The sequence below is a fragment of the Camelus bactrianus genome, chromosome 34 (assembly GCF_048773025.1).
Source record: "Camelus bactrianus isolate YW-2024 breed Bactrian camel chromosome 34, ASM4877302v1, whole genome shotgun sequence".
Lineage (NCBI taxonomy): Eukaryota > Metazoa > Chordata > Mammalia > Artiodactyla > Camelidae > Camelus > Camelus bactrianus.
Window position 1 is genome coordinate 5,047,316 of NC_133572.1, and position 16,468 is coordinate 5,063,783.

The 16,468-nt window shown below is 57.8% G+C and overlaps 2 protein-coding genes, 1 long non-coding RNA gene and 1 other non-coding gene across 6 annotated transcripts; 3 read left to right on the top strand and 1 right to left on the bottom strand.

Annotated features, from left to right (window-relative positions):
• Nucleotides 1-1,727: 1,727 nt before the first annotated feature.
• Nucleotides 1,728-13,566, top strand: ATN1 (atrophin 1). Of its 3 annotated transcripts, XM_074357743.1 has the most exons (11): nucleotides 1,728-2,037; nucleotides 5,949-6,080; nucleotides 6,221-6,413; nucleotides 6,684-6,821; nucleotides 6,959-7,072; nucleotides 7,784-9,786; nucleotides 9,976-10,198; nucleotides 10,599-11,295; nucleotides 12,172-12,315; nucleotides 12,648-12,828; nucleotides 12,998-13,566. In XM_074357743.1, exons 3-11 carry the CDS (start codon nucleotides 6,387-6,389, stop codon nucleotides 13,029-13,031), a joined length of 3,561 nt encoding a protein of 1,186 aa, XP_074213844.1. In that variant the 5' UTR covers nucleotides 1,728-2,037; nucleotides 5,949-6,080; nucleotides 6,221-6,386; the 3' UTR covers nucleotides 13,032-13,566. The 3 variants fall into 3 exon arrangements, with proteins under 3 accessions (XP_074213844.1, XP_074213843.1, XP_074213845.1); XM_074357742.1 differs by lacking the exon at nucleotides 5,949-6,080; XM_074357744.1 differs by lacking the exon at nucleotides 5,949-6,080 and having other exon boundaries at nucleotides 7,787-9,786.
• A 557-nt stretch (nucleotides 13,567-14,123) lies between these two features.
• Nucleotides 14,124-15,191, bottom strand: LOC123617585 (uncharacterized). The gene is made up of 2 exons (XR_006725758.2): nucleotides 15,053-15,191; nucleotides 14,124-14,254 (listed from the first exon to the last, which is right to left on the bottom strand). It is a non-coding gene; the product is annotated as an uncharacterized LOC123617585 (long non-coding RNA).
• Nucleotides 14,416-16,252, top strand: C34H12orf57 (chromosome 34 C12orf57 homolog). Its single transcript, XM_010957688.3, has 3 exons — nucleotides 14,416-14,788; nucleotides 15,087-15,263; nucleotides 16,025-16,252. Exons 1-3 carry the CDS (start codon nucleotides 14,737-14,739, stop codon nucleotides 16,174-16,176), a joined length of 381 nt encoding a protein of 126 aa, XP_010955990.3. The 5' UTR covers nucleotides 14,416-14,736; the 3' UTR covers nucleotides 16,177-16,252.
• Nucleotides 14,426-14,487, top strand: LOC123617603 (U7 small nuclear RNA). Its single transcript, XR_006725776.1, has one exon. It is a non-coding gene; the product is annotated as a U7 small nuclear RNA (small nuclear RNA).
• Nucleotides 16,253-16,468: the final 216 nt, after the last annotated feature.

Here is a 16,468-nt window from a genome sequence, read left to right on the forward strand (position 1 = left end):
CCTCCCTCCGGTTCTCCAGGGCCTTCCCAATCTCAGCTGCCAAAAATCACCCAGCATCTAGAGTCCTTTGTCCTGGGAGATGTTGCAGTTTGGTATGGGACAGGGAAAGGGCTCAGAAGACACTGGTGGTGGACTGGGGGTTGCTGGCTTCATGGCTGAAGATGGAATGGTGGGGACTGTCAGAGTCAGAGGCTGCCTGGAAGGCGGTGCCCGGAGGAGGAAGAGCCCGCAGGAGGAAGAGCCCGCAGTCTGTGGAGGGATTGTCTCCACATTAGTGACTGCGACTGGGGAACCAGGGCACCTGGGGTTGTTTCCACACTAATCCCCACCTGACCCGACCCTGTGGCCCAAAGTACCATGAGTGATGACTTTGAACAGATTCGAGAAGGAAAATGGAGCTACAGCCTGGCAGAGGGCCTGAGGATGGTGTCCCACTCCTATAAACGAACGCCTTCCCTACACTGGGGCTTGGCCTCCCCATCACTGACCTTCCCTCCTCCATACTGCCACCAAAGGCCTTGTCTATCTTAAATTTCCTTCTAATCTTTACCCAGACCCCTCCACCTCCACCTCATTCTATCTACTTGGTCTTACCCACCCTCCTCCGCCCTTTTAGAAACCCTAACCCCCAGAATCCAGGGTGTCTTCCACCCTCCAGTCCCGCCCAGAACGTGGGCCCTCTGGAATATGCATCTGGTCCCACCTCCTTCATCCTTTCTTAAGGTTCCTCTTGCTTTCCCTTCTCTTCACATGACATCTCTAGACTTGTCACTCTTCCAAATCCTTACATTCCCTAGTCTTTCCCCAACACCAATCACCCCCAAACTCTTCACTCTGGTCCAGAAACCCCATCCTCCTGTATGTCTCCATCTTTTTAATTTCTTCCCCTCCTCATAACCCCAAACTTCCATCCCATTCTCTCACAGTTGTCCCCCAAACCTCTCCTGCTACGTGTCTACCAGAGACGCTGTCACCCCAACCTTCTTTCACCTCCCCTTGTCACACACCTCACTGCCCCCAGGAAGCTCCATGCCTCCAGTCTTACCCCAGTCTCTGCCACAACCTCCCACCTCACCTCTGCCACCCACCCTTGGCCCCCAAACTTTCCCCAGCCTCCGCCACATCTGCCGTTACAGCCCACGGCCCCTCCTACCTAGCCCTCTATGGCGCCAGGCCCGCGGGCTCCCCGCATTCCGCCTCGGCGAACCCCTCCCCGCGCCCCGGCCCCCTAGGCCTCGGTCTCGGCCAACTCGCACGGCGCCTCCCCCTCTCCGGATCCCCCTCTCCCCTCCCCTCGCCGCTCGCCTTGCGCTCCCTCCCTCGCGGCTCCCTCCCGGCCCCTCTCTCCTCCGTTCCTCCGCGCTCCCTCCTTCTCCCTCTTCCTCCCTTCTCCCATCCCCCTCTCCCGAGCTCCCTCCCTTCGCCGTCCGCTTTCCTGTGCGAGTCGCCGGACGCGCCGGCAAACCCGCCCGCCCGCAGCCCCGCGTCGGGCCGGGGCCTCGGGCCGGGACCCGTTTCGGGGGGACCGCCGGCCTCGGGGAGGGGCCAAGAGGGGGGCGAGGGAGACGACCGCCCGGGAAGGGGCGGGGGCCGCGGGCGGAGGCCGCCTAGGGGGCCCGGGATCGCGCGAGTGCGGGCTGCGCGGGGCGGGCGCGGGCAGCGGGCGGGAGGCGGCGGCTCCGAGCCGCGCAGAGGGCCGGCCGGGCCGCGGGGGCGGGCGGACGGCGCAGCGGGGGCGGGCGGCGCGGCCCGGGCGTTCCGGGCGGTCGGGGGAGGCGGCGGGCCTGGGGAGGGGCCGAGCGAGAGCGGGGATAGGGATTTGCTCCGGGGGCCGGCGGGCGATCCGGGCCAGGTAGGGGAAAAAGGGGGATGGGGGCCACCCTCCGGGGGGGTCGGGGCCGCCGCCGCCGCCGTCGCGGCGGGGACTGAAGCCGGGAAGAGGAGAGGGGGGCGGGGGAGCGGCTGCCGCCGCCCCCCGGAGGCGCCGGAGCCCCGAATCCTGCTCGGAGCCAGCCAGCCGTCCGGAGCTACAACCAGGTAAGATCTGCTGCCGCCCGGGCCTCGGGCCCGCCCGGGTTCTGGCCCGCGGCTCCCCACCCCCACCCCCACCCCTCCCAGTTCCCCCTCCCGCCACCGCCGCCTCCATTTGTTATTTTCTCGATCCGGTCCCCCACTGCGGGGACTGCCTGGCCTGAGGCTGGGGGCTCAGGGGGTGGGGCCGGCCCCCGTGGAGGGATGGGGGCCAGGACATCTGGAGGATCGGGAAGGTGGGGGGAGGTGGGAGGGTCTCACGAGGAGGGCTGATGCGGGGGAGGGTAGCCAGGACTCCGGGACCCAAAAAGGGACCCCGAAGTGGAAGGCTGGCGGAGGAAAAATGGGATGCCAGTGAGGGGGCAACGGAGCGAAGGCAAAAAGGAATGGAGAGATGGCAACGAGGTGGGGCGTGAGGACTCCAGGAAAAGCCCCAAAGGCCCAGATCTCAGGTTTTAGAGCCCAATTTCGGGGTGCTAGGTATAGAAGGGAGGTGGGAAATGGGGAAGGGGTGTGGTAAGTGGAAAGAGAGGGCTTATAGTTGATGAGAGAGGAGAATGGAACCGGGAAAGGGCCGATGAGAGGGCCACCTTTGAGAAGAAGAGCCCGAGGTCGACCCTGGTGGGAGTGGGAAGGAGATGCCTTTGTGACTCAGTTTTCTTTCCCCTACTCCAGGTCACCTCTAACCTTGTTTTTCCAATCCCAGACATAGGTACTTCTTGGAGAGGGGCACACTGGGGCCCAGCAGTGTGGGTCCTCCCGCAACTGAGGAGGAGGAAGATGGGAACACTGAAGGGAGAGTTAAGGAGGAAGGGCTTCTGGCAGGGTGGAAACAGGAGAGAATTGGGCAGTCTTACAGGCACTCCAAACAAGTTGTGACCCCCACCCTCAAATCATCAGAGCACCCACTGCCCCTCTGGCTGTGGTTTCCTTAAGAGGGGGTGGATCTTCTTTACTGTTTTGAGCTCAAAGATTTCCCTTTGTGCATGGACTTGTTTCTACTGGGGTAGGTACTCTTAAGCTCCCTTCCCTGCGGGTGCTATAGGGAGATAGGAGTTGCTTTGGCAACTGGAGGGGAGGTGGCTGGCACATAGACCCCTTGGGATGGATTCTTGAGGGGCAGGTTCTGCCATTTCGTTGCCATGGCAATGATCCAGCAGGATGTCCAGTAGATGAGGGTTCAGAATCTAGACTGGGCCTCAGCCTTTGACTGTGTCCTTGGGACTCTTGACTGGGTTCTGGAGGATGTTTCTGGTGCTGCTGGTGGAGAGGAGATTCCCCAGGGGGTCCACCCCCTTCCATCTAGTAATCTTTGGGAATATGTAGACATGTTACTTGCAGGTCATGGGTGTTTCTCCAAGTCCCTCCTCTAGGCATGGTGGGAGGATGGAAATCCTCCTGTACCAAGTTATACCATCCTTTGGCATTTCTTTCTGGCCTCTACCTCCTTCATTATTAGGGACTTTTTGTATACAGTAATCGTTTTTGCTTATTTGCACAGATACTCTTCCATATTCATAAACTTGAGTCTTCCTTCCTGAGTATCCCTTTTCCTCTTTCCCAGACTATCTCTACAATGATCCCTTCCCCCAGCTAACCTTCGACCTTCTGTTTCTCTGACCTTATAGGAATGGCTGGGCTCTCCATGCCCATCCCAGGGGAGGGTGGCTCAGGGGAGAGGGCTGTGGAACAGCCTGGTGCAGTGGAAATATTCAGGAACAGGAGCCAGCAGACCTGGGTCTAGTCCTGGCTGGACCTCTAACTGTGACCTTGGGCAAGTCACTTCTTTCTTTGAGCCTCCACTTTATTGTCAGATAAAGGGGTTATAGATAAGATGATATCTGAGGCCGCTCTGACAACTGTGGATTCTAAGGCTTAGGCCAGTGCCTTGTCATTATCTGCTGGTCTGGGCTGCACTGTTATCACTTTGGACTGGTTTGTTAGTCTGGTTGGTCTGGAATGATGGTGGGGCTGGGCCAACGATCCTGAAATTCACCCTGCAAGCCCATCCTAGAAAGCCTTGCAACCCAAGTGTATTCCTTCTGAGATCCTCCTGGTATTGCTGCACGAATTTCTTTTCCTGGTCTTACTTAGAGACTCTTCCCCTGTTTCTCCTGTTTCCACCTCCCCAGTCTGGCCTTTATCGCTTGGCTTTTGCAGTAAGATGCTGAAGGTGAATTTGCTTAGTGTTTTCCAGATACATAGTAGGTGCTTTATAAACCTGAGTTATAGTGACTGGCTCTTGGGGCAGGAAGGAGGGTGGCTCAGCTCGCTGGTGCTAACATATGCTCCAGGTTCAGGAACGTGTATATAACCCAACCCTAGCTTCTCTCTCTCCTGCCCCTCCTTATCCCCAGGGTCACCTACCATTTTATGACTGCTTTTCTCCTTCAGAGCTACTCATTGCTAATTTTATCAGATTTTAGCTGATTAACAAAGTTGAGGTGGGGCAGGGGCACCCTATGATTGTTCTGTTCTGGTACATCCCTGCCTTTCTCTGACCTTTGGGATCCCCTGGCTCTCACAATGAACAGGTTCTGTGATGGGGCGGAGGGAGGAGCATCTCCTTTAGAGGGGCTGGCAAAAGCACACCAGTCACAGTCATCCCTGGGGTTCTTTGTTAAGATTGTTTTCCCCTTTTGTTATGTTGGGTTTTGTTCTTTGGATTTTGGGGGGTTGACAGTATTTGAAAATGAATTTACACAACAACTCAAAAAATGTGGTAATAGTTGTAGTTGAAGAGAAATGGCTGGTTTACTGGGCAGAGCGTCAGTCATAAGTTTAGAAGACCTGGGCTCTGTCCCAGCTATTTTGTGACTCCAGGTAAATTGTTAGTAAGTTCCCTGGAAGGGTGAGGCTCGCCCCTCGCTGCAGGCCTCAGTAGGGTTCAGTGGAGGTGAGTAAGAAGTATTGCTCTGTATTCCTTGTGGAAAATGTGCTATAGAACGTGGAGATGCTGTTTTCCTAGCCAGGCCTAACAGGTGGGGAAGCTCGCTCTGATCCCACGCAGGCCAGCAGCACTTCATTCAAGAAGACCTACTGAAGTTAGCGGGTTTAAAGGTCAGTAAGGAACAGACCATAACAGCCATATATGCATGGCATCAGTGGTGGACACAGAAAGGAAGAAAACAGTAAGAGGATACCATTTTTGTTCTCAAAAGATCTTATGGTTAGTAATATGGAGAGATGTGACACTTGGCAAGATATACAAATAAGTGCAAATGACAATGGCTGCCTGTGTTGATATGGCTGTATAAAGAAATACATAGATACAGATCGGCTGTGAGGAGGCGTGAGTCCCTGTCTCAGCCCGTGGGATTTGTATGTTTGTCTTGTGTGTTCATCGATATTCGCTGATTTGGGTGGTAAAGCCAAAGCCCTGACTTCTCCCGTAGCCTTGGGAACCCAAGCCCTAGCGCTGCGGGTGGGGAGGTCTTATGAGACTCCCACAAATGAAGTTCTGCACTCTGGGGTACCTCGGTTTGGTCTCAGGATGGGTAGGGCCGTGCGCCTTTGCCTTGTAGAATGGGACATTCTTCTCCCACCTACTCTGTTGTGAGAAAAGATTCCTTTCATATCTCTGGACTGATCTAGGCCCTCTGAGAATTCCCCCCCACTGACTTCTGATGAGAGTACAGCTAAGTACTGAAGAAAGAGCTTTGAGTCATTGAGATGAGGCTTGGTTCCGGGGCCGACACTGCTTCCTCCCTGTGTATCCATCACATGAAGCTGGGCGAGTCATGGTCATAATCTATGCTCCTCAGTTTCCTCACCTATATAATGGGGATATTAAGAATACCTGCTTTTCAGGAGTGGTTGTACATATGAAATGAAATTGGATATGTAAGGGCTTGACATAAAGGCACTCAATAAATCAGCTAATACCTCAGCTATGTTTCCTTATGCTCCTTTGTAAGGCTCTATGGAATTCGTGTGTGTGCGTGTATCTCCTTGGGGTCGTGGAAGCTGAAACAGTGTGGTCTCCGGACTTGGGGCGCATGGGCACATCTGAGTTTTCTGCCTTCCCCAGAGATGAAAGAGATGAAATTGTGAGCAGCGTTTCCTTCGTGAACAGATAGCTGGGGAGGCCCACAGGGTGCCGGTGCCTTATAGCCCATGGCAAGCGCAGTAGTGTCCCCTTCACACTCTGGTCCCCAACTTGGAGGCTCTTATGGTCTTTTCCCAACAGGCTTCCCTGAAAACAGAGCCGGCAAGTTCCAGGTGCCCATACCGGAAACTTGCAGATCCTGCCTCCTGCTTCCCAGGCCACAGCGGTGGGGGACTTAGGGTGAAGCAGTAAGTTTCTGTATTCAGCTGCCCAGGCGGAGGAGAATGGGGTCTCCACAGCCTGAAGAATGAAGACACGACAGAATAAAGACTCAGTAAGTAGTAGCTAAAGTGAGAGACATGACAGATCAGGGGCAGGGAAACCACTGGCCTGTCTCAGGGCCCCGCCCACCCCCCACCCACTACTTCTACGCTTTCCTCCCTCCCCTCCATTGCCAGACAGCACCCCCTGACAGCCAGAGCCTGGCTTTGAACCCCATCCTTCTGTGACACCCACCAGAGAGGAAGACTAGAAACAAAGGCACGTGATAAGGTGAGGTACAGTGTAGAAATCTACATTATCTGCTTGCTTCCTTCTCCTGCAGATGTCAATGAGGAGTGGCCGGAAGAAGGAGGCCCCTGGGCCCCGGGAAGAGCTGAGATCGAGGGGCCGGGCCTCCCCTGGAGGGGTCAGCACATCTAGCAGCGATGGCAAAGCCGAGAAGTCTAGGCAGACGGCCAAGGTATTCTGTCCCCAGGTCCTCCCACAGGCTGCCCGAGCACAGGGGCTGAGGATGTGTTGGGGGGAACTTCCTGTCTGGCAGAGGGTACTGGTGGACCTTGGGAGGTTTAGGACAGGAATTTTCTTTCTCTCTAACAGAAAGCCCGAGTAGAGGAAGCCTCCACCCCAAAGGTCAGCAAGCAGGGCCGGAGTGAGGAGATCTCCGAGAGTGAAAGTGAGGAGACCAATGCACCGAAAAAGACCAAAACTGAGGTGGGGGACCCTGGCAGCCATCCTGACCCATTTTCTGACCATTCTTTCACCGAAACTTCCTTTCGCTCACAATTCCTATTTTAATCTTGCCTGGAGTACGAGAGCAGAGTCATATCCTAATGCTTATTAAAGTAGCCTGTCTACAATATGTCAGATCTTTAGGGCTTTGGCCAGACCATCAGATGACTAGGCAGGGCCAAAAGGGGACTGCAAGAGTATGGGGGATTCTAGCCTCTCCTTTTCCAGGTCCTGATTTCCATACAGTGGCTGGGGAGGAGATGCAGGGTGAGAAGTCTTAGTGGAAGGAACAAATAAGTCATAAGGAGCATGCAGAAATGGTCTTTCTAGGAAACAAGGGTTTCTGGGATGTTTAGTTACAGGGGTAGAGGAGATGAGAGGAGGGCAGACGAGCTGGTGGAAGACAGGGATTTGGGTTCAGCTGTGGACGGGGAGAAGGTGCTAGAGATGGACACTGGAGGAAGGAACAGGGTTTTACAAGGAGGGAACCCAGACCGCTACTGGGGAGCAGCAGATACTGTGGGGAGAGTGGGGGAGTCCCCAGATGCAGGGAGGTGGACTTGAGCATGGTTATTCATCACTTCGTGGCACAGTGGTGTGCTGTGAGCGGGGTTGTGCTGCAAGGGAGGCCCCAAATCCCAGGGAAGCAAGGAAGGAACAGAAAAGGGGAAAACGGTCCTCCCTTTTCTACAGCAGGAGCTCCCTCGGCCACAGTCTCCCTCGGATCTGGATAGTTTGGATGGGCGGAGCCTCAATGATGATGGCAGCAGTGACCCTAGGGATATCGACCAGGATAACCGAAGCACGTCCCCCAGTATCTACAGCCCTGGAAGTGTGGAGAATGACTCCGACTCATCTTCTGGCCTGTCCCAGGGCCCAGCCCGCCCCTACCACCCACCTCCACTCTTTCCTCCCTCCCCTCCACCACCAGACAGCACCCCCAGACAGCCAGAGCCTGGCTTTGAGCCCCATCCTTCGGTGACATCCACTGGATATCATGCTCCCATGGAGCCCCACACATCTCGAATGTTCCAGGCTCCTCCGGGAGCCCCTCCCCCTCATCCACAGCTCTATCCTGGGGGCACTGGTGGAGGAGTTTTGTCTGGACCCTCAATGGGCCCTAAGGGGGGAGGAGCTGCCTCTTCAGTGGGGGGCCCTAGTGGGGGTAAGCAGCACCCCCCACCCACCACCCCCATTTCAATATCAAGCTCGGGGGCTGGTGGTGCTCCCCCAGCAAAGCCACCTAACACTCCAGTCGGTGGAAACCTACCCTCTGCTCCACCACCAGCCACTTTCCCCCATGTGACACCAAACCTGCCTCCCCCACCTGCCCTGAGACCCCTCAACAATGCATCAGCCTCTCCTCCTGGCCTGGGGGCCCAGCCACTACCCGGGCATCTGCCCTCTCCCCATGCCATGGGGCAGGGGATGGGTGGACTTCCTCCTGGCCCAGAGAAGGGCCCCACTCTTGCTCCGTCACCCCATCCTCTGCCACCTGCTTCCTCCTCTTCTGCCCCAGCCCCCCCGATGCGGTATCCTTATTCATCCTCTAGTAGTAGCACTGCAGCAGCCTCCTCTTCCAGTTCTTCCTCTTCCTCCCAGTACCCGGCTTCCCAGGCATTGCCCAGTTATCCCCACTCCTTCCCTCCCCCAACCAGCCTCTCGGTCTCTAACCAGCCCCCCAAGTATACTCAGCCTTCTCTCCCATCCCAAGCTGTGTGGAGCCAGGGTCCCCCCCCACCTCCTCCCTATGGCCGCCTCTTAGCCAACAGTAGTGCCCATCCAGGCCCCTTCCCTCCTTCCGCTGGGGGCCAATCCACTGCTCACCCACCAGCCCCAGCACATCACCATCACCACCAGCAACAGCAGCAGCAGCAGCAGCAGCAGCAGCAACAGCAGCAGCAACAACAACATCATGGGAGCTCTGGACCCCCTCCACCTGGAGCGTATCCTCATCCCCTGGAGAGCAGTAGCTCCCACCATGCACATCCTTATGCCATGTCTCCCTCCCTGGGGTCTCTGAGGCCCTACCCACCAGGGCCAGCACACCTGCCCCCACCTCACAGCCAGGTGTCCTTTAGCCAAGCAGGGCCCAGCGGCCCCCCAGCCTCCTCCTCTTCCAATTCCTCTTCCTCCTCTCAAGGGTCCTACCCATGTTCACACCCCTCTCCTTCCCAGGGCCCCCAAGGGGCGCCCTACCCATTCCCACCCGTGCCTCCGGTCACCACTTCCTCGGCTACACTTTCCACGGTCATTGCTACAGTGGCTTCCTCGCCAGCAGGCTACAAAACAGCCTCCCCCCCTGGGCCCCCACCGTATGGCAAGAGAGCCCCATCCCCAGGGGCTTACAAGACAGCCACCCCACCGGCTTACAAGCCGGGGTCGCCGCCCTCCTTCCGAACGGGGACCCCACCGGGCTACCGGGGTGCCTCGCCGCCTGCAGGCCCAGGGACCTTCAAGCCGGGCTCCCCCACCGTGGGCCCCGGGCCGCTGCCACCTGCAGGGCCTTCTGGCCTGTCATCCCTGCCGCCGCCACCTGCGGCCCCCGCCTCAGGGCCACCCCTGAGCGCCACGCAGATCAAACAGGAACCGGCTGAGGAGTATGAGACCCCCGAGAGCCCGGTGCCTCCGGCCCGCAGCCCCTCGCCCCCTCCCAAAGTGGTAGACGTGCCCAGCCACGCCAGCCAGTCGGCAAGGTGAGCGCCAGGGCGGGGTGCGGCGGGCCTGGGAAGGTGACGGAGAAGGGGGAGCAGGCGCGGGAGGGGCCCTGCGTCCATGTGGTGCTTTTCAAAGTACTTCGGGCCCTGGCCTCGCTTCGCCTGCGGCCGCTGGCTCAAAACAAGATCACCGCGAGGCTGAGTGCGCGCTTCCTTTGCGCCCGGCAGGTTCAACAAACACCTGGACCGCGGCTTTAACTCGTGCGCGCGCAGCGACCTGTACTTCGTGCCGCTGGAGGGTTCCAAGCTGGCTAAGAAGCGGGCCGACCTGGTGGAGAAGGTGCGGCGCGAGGCCGAGCAGCGCGCGCGCGAAGAAAAGGAGCGCGAGCGCGAGCGGGAACGCGAGAAGGAGCGCGAGCGCGAGAAAGAACGCGAGCTGGAACGCAGCGTGGTGAGTGCGTCACCGTGCGCGCCGCCCTCCTCCGGCCCGCCCACTGCACGGCGCAGGGAGGCTCGGGAGGGAGTGGGGGGGGGGGTGTCAAGCGCCACCCGTCGGATAGGAGGAGTCACTGCAGCCCGGGAAATGGAGACCAAAGGGTTCCAGCGGGAGGCGTTGCGTTCATGGGTTGGGGAAAGGCAAGCTCCACAGGAAGTACCTGTGGATCGTAGGAAGAGCCATTGTCCTATGTAGAATGAGAAGGGAGCAGGGAAGTCCCTGGTAGGCTGAGTTCCAAAGAGTTGAGGCTTTATGGCGTTTAGATGCTGAGACAAATGAGCAGCTAAGAACCAGGGTCAGCCGCCAGGATCTTTCCGACCTGCCGTTTTGACCCACTTCTCCCTGTATCCCACAGAAGTTGGCTCAGGAGGGCCGTGCTCCAGTGGAGTGCCCATCTCTCGGCCCAGTGCCCCATCGCCCTCCATTTGAGCCAGGCAGTGCTGTGGCTACAGTGCCCCCCTACCTGGGTCCTGACACTCCAGCCCTGCGCACCCTGAGCGAATACGCCCGGCCCCACGTCATGTCTCCTGGCAATCGCAACCATCCATTCTACGTGCCCCTGGGGGCAGTGGACCCAGGGCTCCTGGGTTACAATGTTCCAGCCCTGTACAGCAGTGACCCAGCGGCCAGGGAGAGGGAGCGGGAAGCCCGTGAAAGGGACCTGCGTGACCGCCTCAAACCTGGCTTCGAGGTGAAGCCCAGTGAGCTGGAACCCCTCCACGGGGTCCCAGGGCCAGGTCTGGATCCCTTCCCGCGACACGGGGGCTTGGCTCTGCAGCCTGGGCCACCCGGCTTGCACCCTTTCCCCTTCCATCCAAGCCTGGGGCCCCTGGAGAGAGAACGTCTAGCGTTGGCGGCTGGGCCTGCTCTGCGGCCCGATATGTCCTACGCCGAGCGTCTGGCAGCTGAGAGGCAGCACGCGGAAAGGGTGGCTGCCCTGGGCAACGACCCCCTGGCCCGGCTGCAGATGCTCAACGTGACCCCCCATCACCACCAGCACTCCCACATCCACTCTCACCTGCACCTCCACCAGCAGGATGCCATCCACGCAGGTGAGGTTCCTACTTCCCTGCCCTGGTCCTCTGAGGGCATCTTGGGCCCTCCTGTGCCCACAGATGATTGGGCCCTTCTGTTCCTCAGGCAGGAATGATTTCCCTGCCCACGTCTGGCATGAGCCTCTCTCGTAAGATTGCTGCCCTGGTCTTTGCCTCCCCAGCCTGTTTCCTAACCTGGCCTTGCTACAGAGACCCTTCCCTGCACCCCGACTCTCTCTTCAGGTCTCACGTCGCACCCATGATAGAGGCCCAAGGCCTTTTAAAGAGCACCCCTTCCCACGCTTACAGCCCCTGTCCCTGAGCCCTTCACAGGACTGTTTTCTTGCTCCTCTGGATTCAAATCTATTGTTTCTTGCCATCTTCTCCGCTCCCAGGCAGAGGTGTTTCATGTTCCTCTTCATCTCTAGATCTGTGACCTTCCATAAAGAGCCCTGTAGCTCTGGCTGTGGGATGATAGATGACAATGAGTTTTGCTCACAGTCCTTTCACCATGTTTCTTCTTGCCCCATCTAGCCTCATAGTCACGTTCATTCCAGACTCCTTGTGCTTTCTCTCTCTTAACCTCCTCTCTCCCTGTCTCATTTCCCACACCTCATCTCCTCTAAGAGGTCCCCTCCTCTCTTCATATTCCTCAGGTCCCTCTGACAGCTGTAATCTTCTTCCCTCTGCCATCCATACATCCCTACTCCCCTAGCATCTTGCCAGGTCCATCTCCCAGGCCCCTAGTTCCTCCGTTGTGCCTCCGTAATCCACTCTGGATCTCCCTGTGTTTGACTGTCCATCTCTCTGCCCAGGTTTGGACCCCTTCACCCAAATGCATGGTTTTCCCCAAACCTGCCTTCTGGTGACACCTTCCTCTTCTTTACCCTCCAGCCTCTGCCTCGGTGCACCCTCTCATTGACCCCTTGGCCTCAGGGTCTCACCTTACCCGGATCCCCTACCCAGCTGGGACCCTCCCCAACCCCCTTCTTCCTCACCCTCTGCACGAGAATGAAGTTCTTCGTCACCAGCTCTTTGGTAAGGATGGAGGTTGGGGGCGGGGAAGGTCTCATGAGAGAAGGGCAGAAAGGAGGATGTTAGGTAGTGGGATTGGCCTTGTTGGGCTTGGGGAGAGGTGGGGAGGTGCCCCAGGAGCTGGGAATGGCAGTAGGAGGGCTGAGGCCCTGCCCACAAGAGACACGGGTTTTAGGGCCAGGCTGAGAGGTCTGAATCTCAACCGCCTCTGGCAACTTGCAGGACTTGTTTAGTCTCAGTTTTCTCTGTATGAAAGGTGGCTGGCCACCTCCTCACCTGGAGGAGGTGCTCAGTCCCCCCATCAGTCATGTGTCCCCTGCCCTTCCTGCCCACAGCTGCTCCTTACCGGGACCTGCCAGCCTCCCTCTCTGCCCCGATGTCAGCAGCCCACCAGCTGCAGGCCATGCACGCGCAGTCCGCTGAGCTGCAGCGCTTGGCACTGGAGCAGCAGCAGTGGCTGCACGCCCATCACCCGCTGCACAGCGTGCCGCTGCCGGCCCAGGAGGACTACTACAGGTACTGCAGGACTCCCGAGGCCAGGCTGAGGGGTTCGAGCTCAGCCCGCCTGGGATGGGCGGTGGCTCCTGCGGGAGGGAACCCCTCCTCCACCATCCTCCGTGAGAGGGGCCAGGTCAGGATGGACCTCAGTCTCTCAGTCCCTGCTCTGCACTCCCTCTTCCCCCAGTCACCTGAAGAAGGAAAGCGACAAGCCGCTGTAGAAACCTGCGATCAAGAGAGCACCCATGGCCCCCGCATCTGGACCCTGGAGGCCTCCCTCCCCGCCTGCCACTCAGAGCCGAGGGAGGGGCGGTGCTGCTCAGTTTCAGGGCCTTGGGGCCACTGAGCAGAGGGAGGAAGGAAGGGACAGATGGAAGGCCAAGGCTCCTGTGGTGTGCGGAGGTGGGGAGGTGGCGGGGGGTGGGGGCAGAAAGCGCACAGTATCTTGGACCAGGTCCCTCTCCCTTGCCCCCCCCCCCCCGGCTTTCTTCCTCCCCGACGTCCAACCCCGTGGCCACCGCCCCTCCCCGACCCCGTTGGTGTGATTATTTCATCTGTTAGATGTGGCTGTTTTGCGTAGCATCGTGTGCCGCCCTTTCCCCTCCCCAGTCCCCGTGTGCGCGCCCCCACTGCGATGTATGCCCCTTCCCCCACATTAATAATTTATATATATAAATATCTATATGACGCTCTTTAAAAAACATCCCAAACAAAACCAAACAAACAAACAAAAAAATCCTCACGACTCCCCAGGAAGATGGCTGTGACTGTTTCTTTGTGAACTATGGGGGCAGGGGTGTGGTGGTGGTGGTGGTGGTGGTGGTGGTGGTGGTGGTGGTGGTGGTGTAGGTCACTGCGCAGCGGCGCCCGGACAGAAGGCTGTGGGACCACCGGAGATTAGCCTGGAAGTGAGTAGGGACCCTGGAGAATTGGAGAGGGGATCTCGAACAACGTGGAGCCCGGGCTCCGCCAGAGTGGGTACCGGTGCTAGTCCCGTCCTTCTAGGAAGTCGGGATGCTGGCGGCCTGGGACAGGCACGTCTCTACGCCCTCCAAGGAACTTCTCAGACTTAGGAGACGTTTCTGCCACTGGTCCCATAGCTCGGAGCCACCAGTCCTGAATCCTCTCCGAAGAATGGTTAGAAACGGTGATAAAGCAGAGGTGCAGGGGCGTGGCTGCAATAGGTTGAAGCGATTAGAACCCGGGAGTGGGTTTTAAGAGGGAGTGGGTGACAATTTCAGAAGGGAAGGGAAACAAGAAGGCGTTAGCACACATTCCTACACAAGGCCATTTTAGGAAAGCGCAACAGCCGATTTAGCGCCCAGTTTTTATTGCTGCGAAGCTCTGTCTTGCTTCTTAAAAACTAAAGGGGAGTGTCTGACTTCTTTCTCAGCCAATCGGCATCGGCTCATTTGCATAGGCTTGTATCAAACGTTCACAAATCCTAGAAAGAAAAATTTGAGGGCGTTCTTTAGAATACTGTTTATCCCTTTGAAAGTTACAGCGTGCCTCGTCGCTTGTACAGCAATAGGGGTTAGGAAGCCCCAATCGGAGCTCACCCTCACCAATAGTGGAGTTAGTGGCTATGCCGACTTCTCCTCGGGCTTACATTCCCTAGTGTAACAGCTCTTTTAGAATTTGTCTAGCAGGCTTTCCGGTCCGCACCGGAAAGCCCCCGCTGTACGTCGTTTACAACAATAGAATCATCTTTATTGGGGTGCTGTACTTTTCGCTTGCTGGCCTTGTTAGGTGCTGTGTGTTCTGTTCCCGAGAGTTCGCAGTGGGGAAGGTTCGGACGCTTCCGGCGTCGACTGGTGCAGCTTCCCTTCCACTCTCTCCACCCCCACCTAGCTAGAGAGCCTGTCTAGCAGGCGGCTCGGTGCTTTTGAGCGTTCTCGGAGGCGCTGTACGTGCATCTTTTGTCCTATGGCGTCCGCCTCGGCCCAGACCGCCTCTCTGAGTGCGGAACAGGCCAAGGGTGAGAAGCCTCTGAGTAACCGGGTGGGCTTCCTTGCGGGAGGAGGGTGCGTGCGGGAAGAGCTGGGGCGAGAGATGTGGCTGCGTTCGCCGGGAAGTGGGGGCGCGCGGTGCTATCCTCCCGCTCTTAAGAGAGGTCCTTTCCTCTCTAGAGGGAGGGATTTGGGGCCCTAGTTCATCGCGTTAGTACCGTGTCAGTCCACTAATTCCCTGCTCTCTTCCCTGCACTCTCGGCTGGGCCTGTCGGCCGTGCTCTGATGCCTACCGGGACTCCCGCCTGGGATTCATCTGCCGCACAGTGGTCCTGGCCGAGGTGATCCAGGCGTTCTCGGCTCCGGAGAACGCCGTGCGCATGGACGAGGCTCGCGACAATGCGTGCAACGACATGGGCAAGATGCTGCAATTCGTGCTACCCGTGGCCACGCAGATTCAGCAGGAGGTTATCAAAGCCTATGGCTTCAGCTGCGACGGGGAAGGTGGGTCGGACGGCGGTCGGGGTGGACTGGGTTGGGGAAAGGGCGATAGAGCCGTCGTTCCCTTTCTGGCCACACGGCGGCAGCCACAATCTAACAGTATTGGCACTCAGAGATCCAGGGTCTAGTGTGAACCAGAGCCAGGCGAAATCCTAAGTGTATTTTACAGTTATCATTGATTATACTATTATCCTATTTTAAGATGAGGAAACAGAATCTAGTAATAAACTGCCGGAGGTCACAGCAGAGCTGGACCTGAACCCCTTCTCTTGCAGAGATGTCTGCATAACAGCACACTTCTGCAGCCCCTTCAAGGTGTTTCAGCTAATCTCTGAGGGCTGGCAATTCAGTTTCTTTGATGAGGGCGTGGTGTTTCCCGAGGGTGTTTATTGATTCAATCCAGCTGGCCCACAGCCCTCCTGTATCCTGGTCATAGACCGGTGATCTTGTGGGCGTGCATACTTTTGGGTCTTGTGATGAAATTGCTAAAATGGTTCACCTGATAGTGAGAATCACAATGCTTTGGGATATTTTTATTCACCGCATCCCATCCAGTTGTGCCTGGTGTAGACCAGGAAGTGGTTTATCGAAACCTCACAGGGCAGAGGCCTGCATGTGTCTTGTTTGGCAGACAGCTACCTGGCTACCAGAGGGGTGGCAGCCAGTGACTCATGCTCACACTGCCTCCAGCCACCGTCTCCCGTTCTGTCTTGGACTCATCTGTCCCCTGGGGTTGTGGGTTAATTCTCCGCTCACCCTTGCAGGTGTCCTTAAGTTTGCCCGCTTGGTCAAGTCTTACGAAGCCCAGGATCCTGAGATTGCCAGCCTGTCGGGCAAGCTGAAGGCGCTCTTCCTGCCTCCCATGACCTTGCCACCCCACGGGCCTGCTTCAGGTGGCAGCGTGGCCGCCTCCTGAGTTGGCCCTCCCATGACACTGCCAGGGAAGGGAGAACCTTGGTGTTCTGGAAGATAATAAATGTGCCTGAGACTTAGCCTTGGTGTCAGTCTTTTGTGACCCTGACAACCCTTGTGTCCTGGTCCGGTTCCCTTTGCCTTTCAGGCCATTCCATCTCAGTCCAGATCCTTTCTGGGATCCAGGGCAGGGTGGGAGGATGGGCTGGCCCCCAACACCCCGGGTGGGTGGGCCTGCACCGGTGGCACCTCCTCTGAGGAGTGGGGCTTCCTGAACTTTTCCTGAGGCTTCTAGG

Excerpts from the sequence above, each read along its gene's own strand:
- ATN1 (XM_074357743.1), top strand. The coding sequence starts at position 6,387 with ATGAAGACACGACAGAATAAAGACTCA. Across the intron at positions 12,316-12,647 it reads TCTTCGTCACCAGCTCTTTG|CTGCTCCTTACCGGGACCTG; the intron begins GTAAGGATGGAG and ends TCCTGCCCACAG. Across the intron at positions 12,829-12,997 it reads GCCCAGGAGGACTACTACAG|TCACCTGAAGAAGGAAAGCG; the intron begins GTACTGCAGGAC and ends CTCTTCCCCCAG.
- C34H12orf57 (XM_010957688.3), top strand. The coding sequence starts at position 14,737 with ATGGCGTCCGCCTCGGCCCAGACCGCCTCTCTGAGTGCGGAACAGGCC. Across the intron at positions 14,789-15,086 it reads GAGTGCGGAACAGGCCAAGG|TGGTCCTGGCCGAGGTGATC; the intron begins GTGAGAAGCCTC and ends TCTGCCGCACAG. Across the intron at positions 15,264-16,024 it reads CTTCAGCTGCGACGGGGAAG|GTGTCCTTAAGTTTGCCCGC; the intron begins GTGGGTCGGACG and ends TCACCCTTGCAG.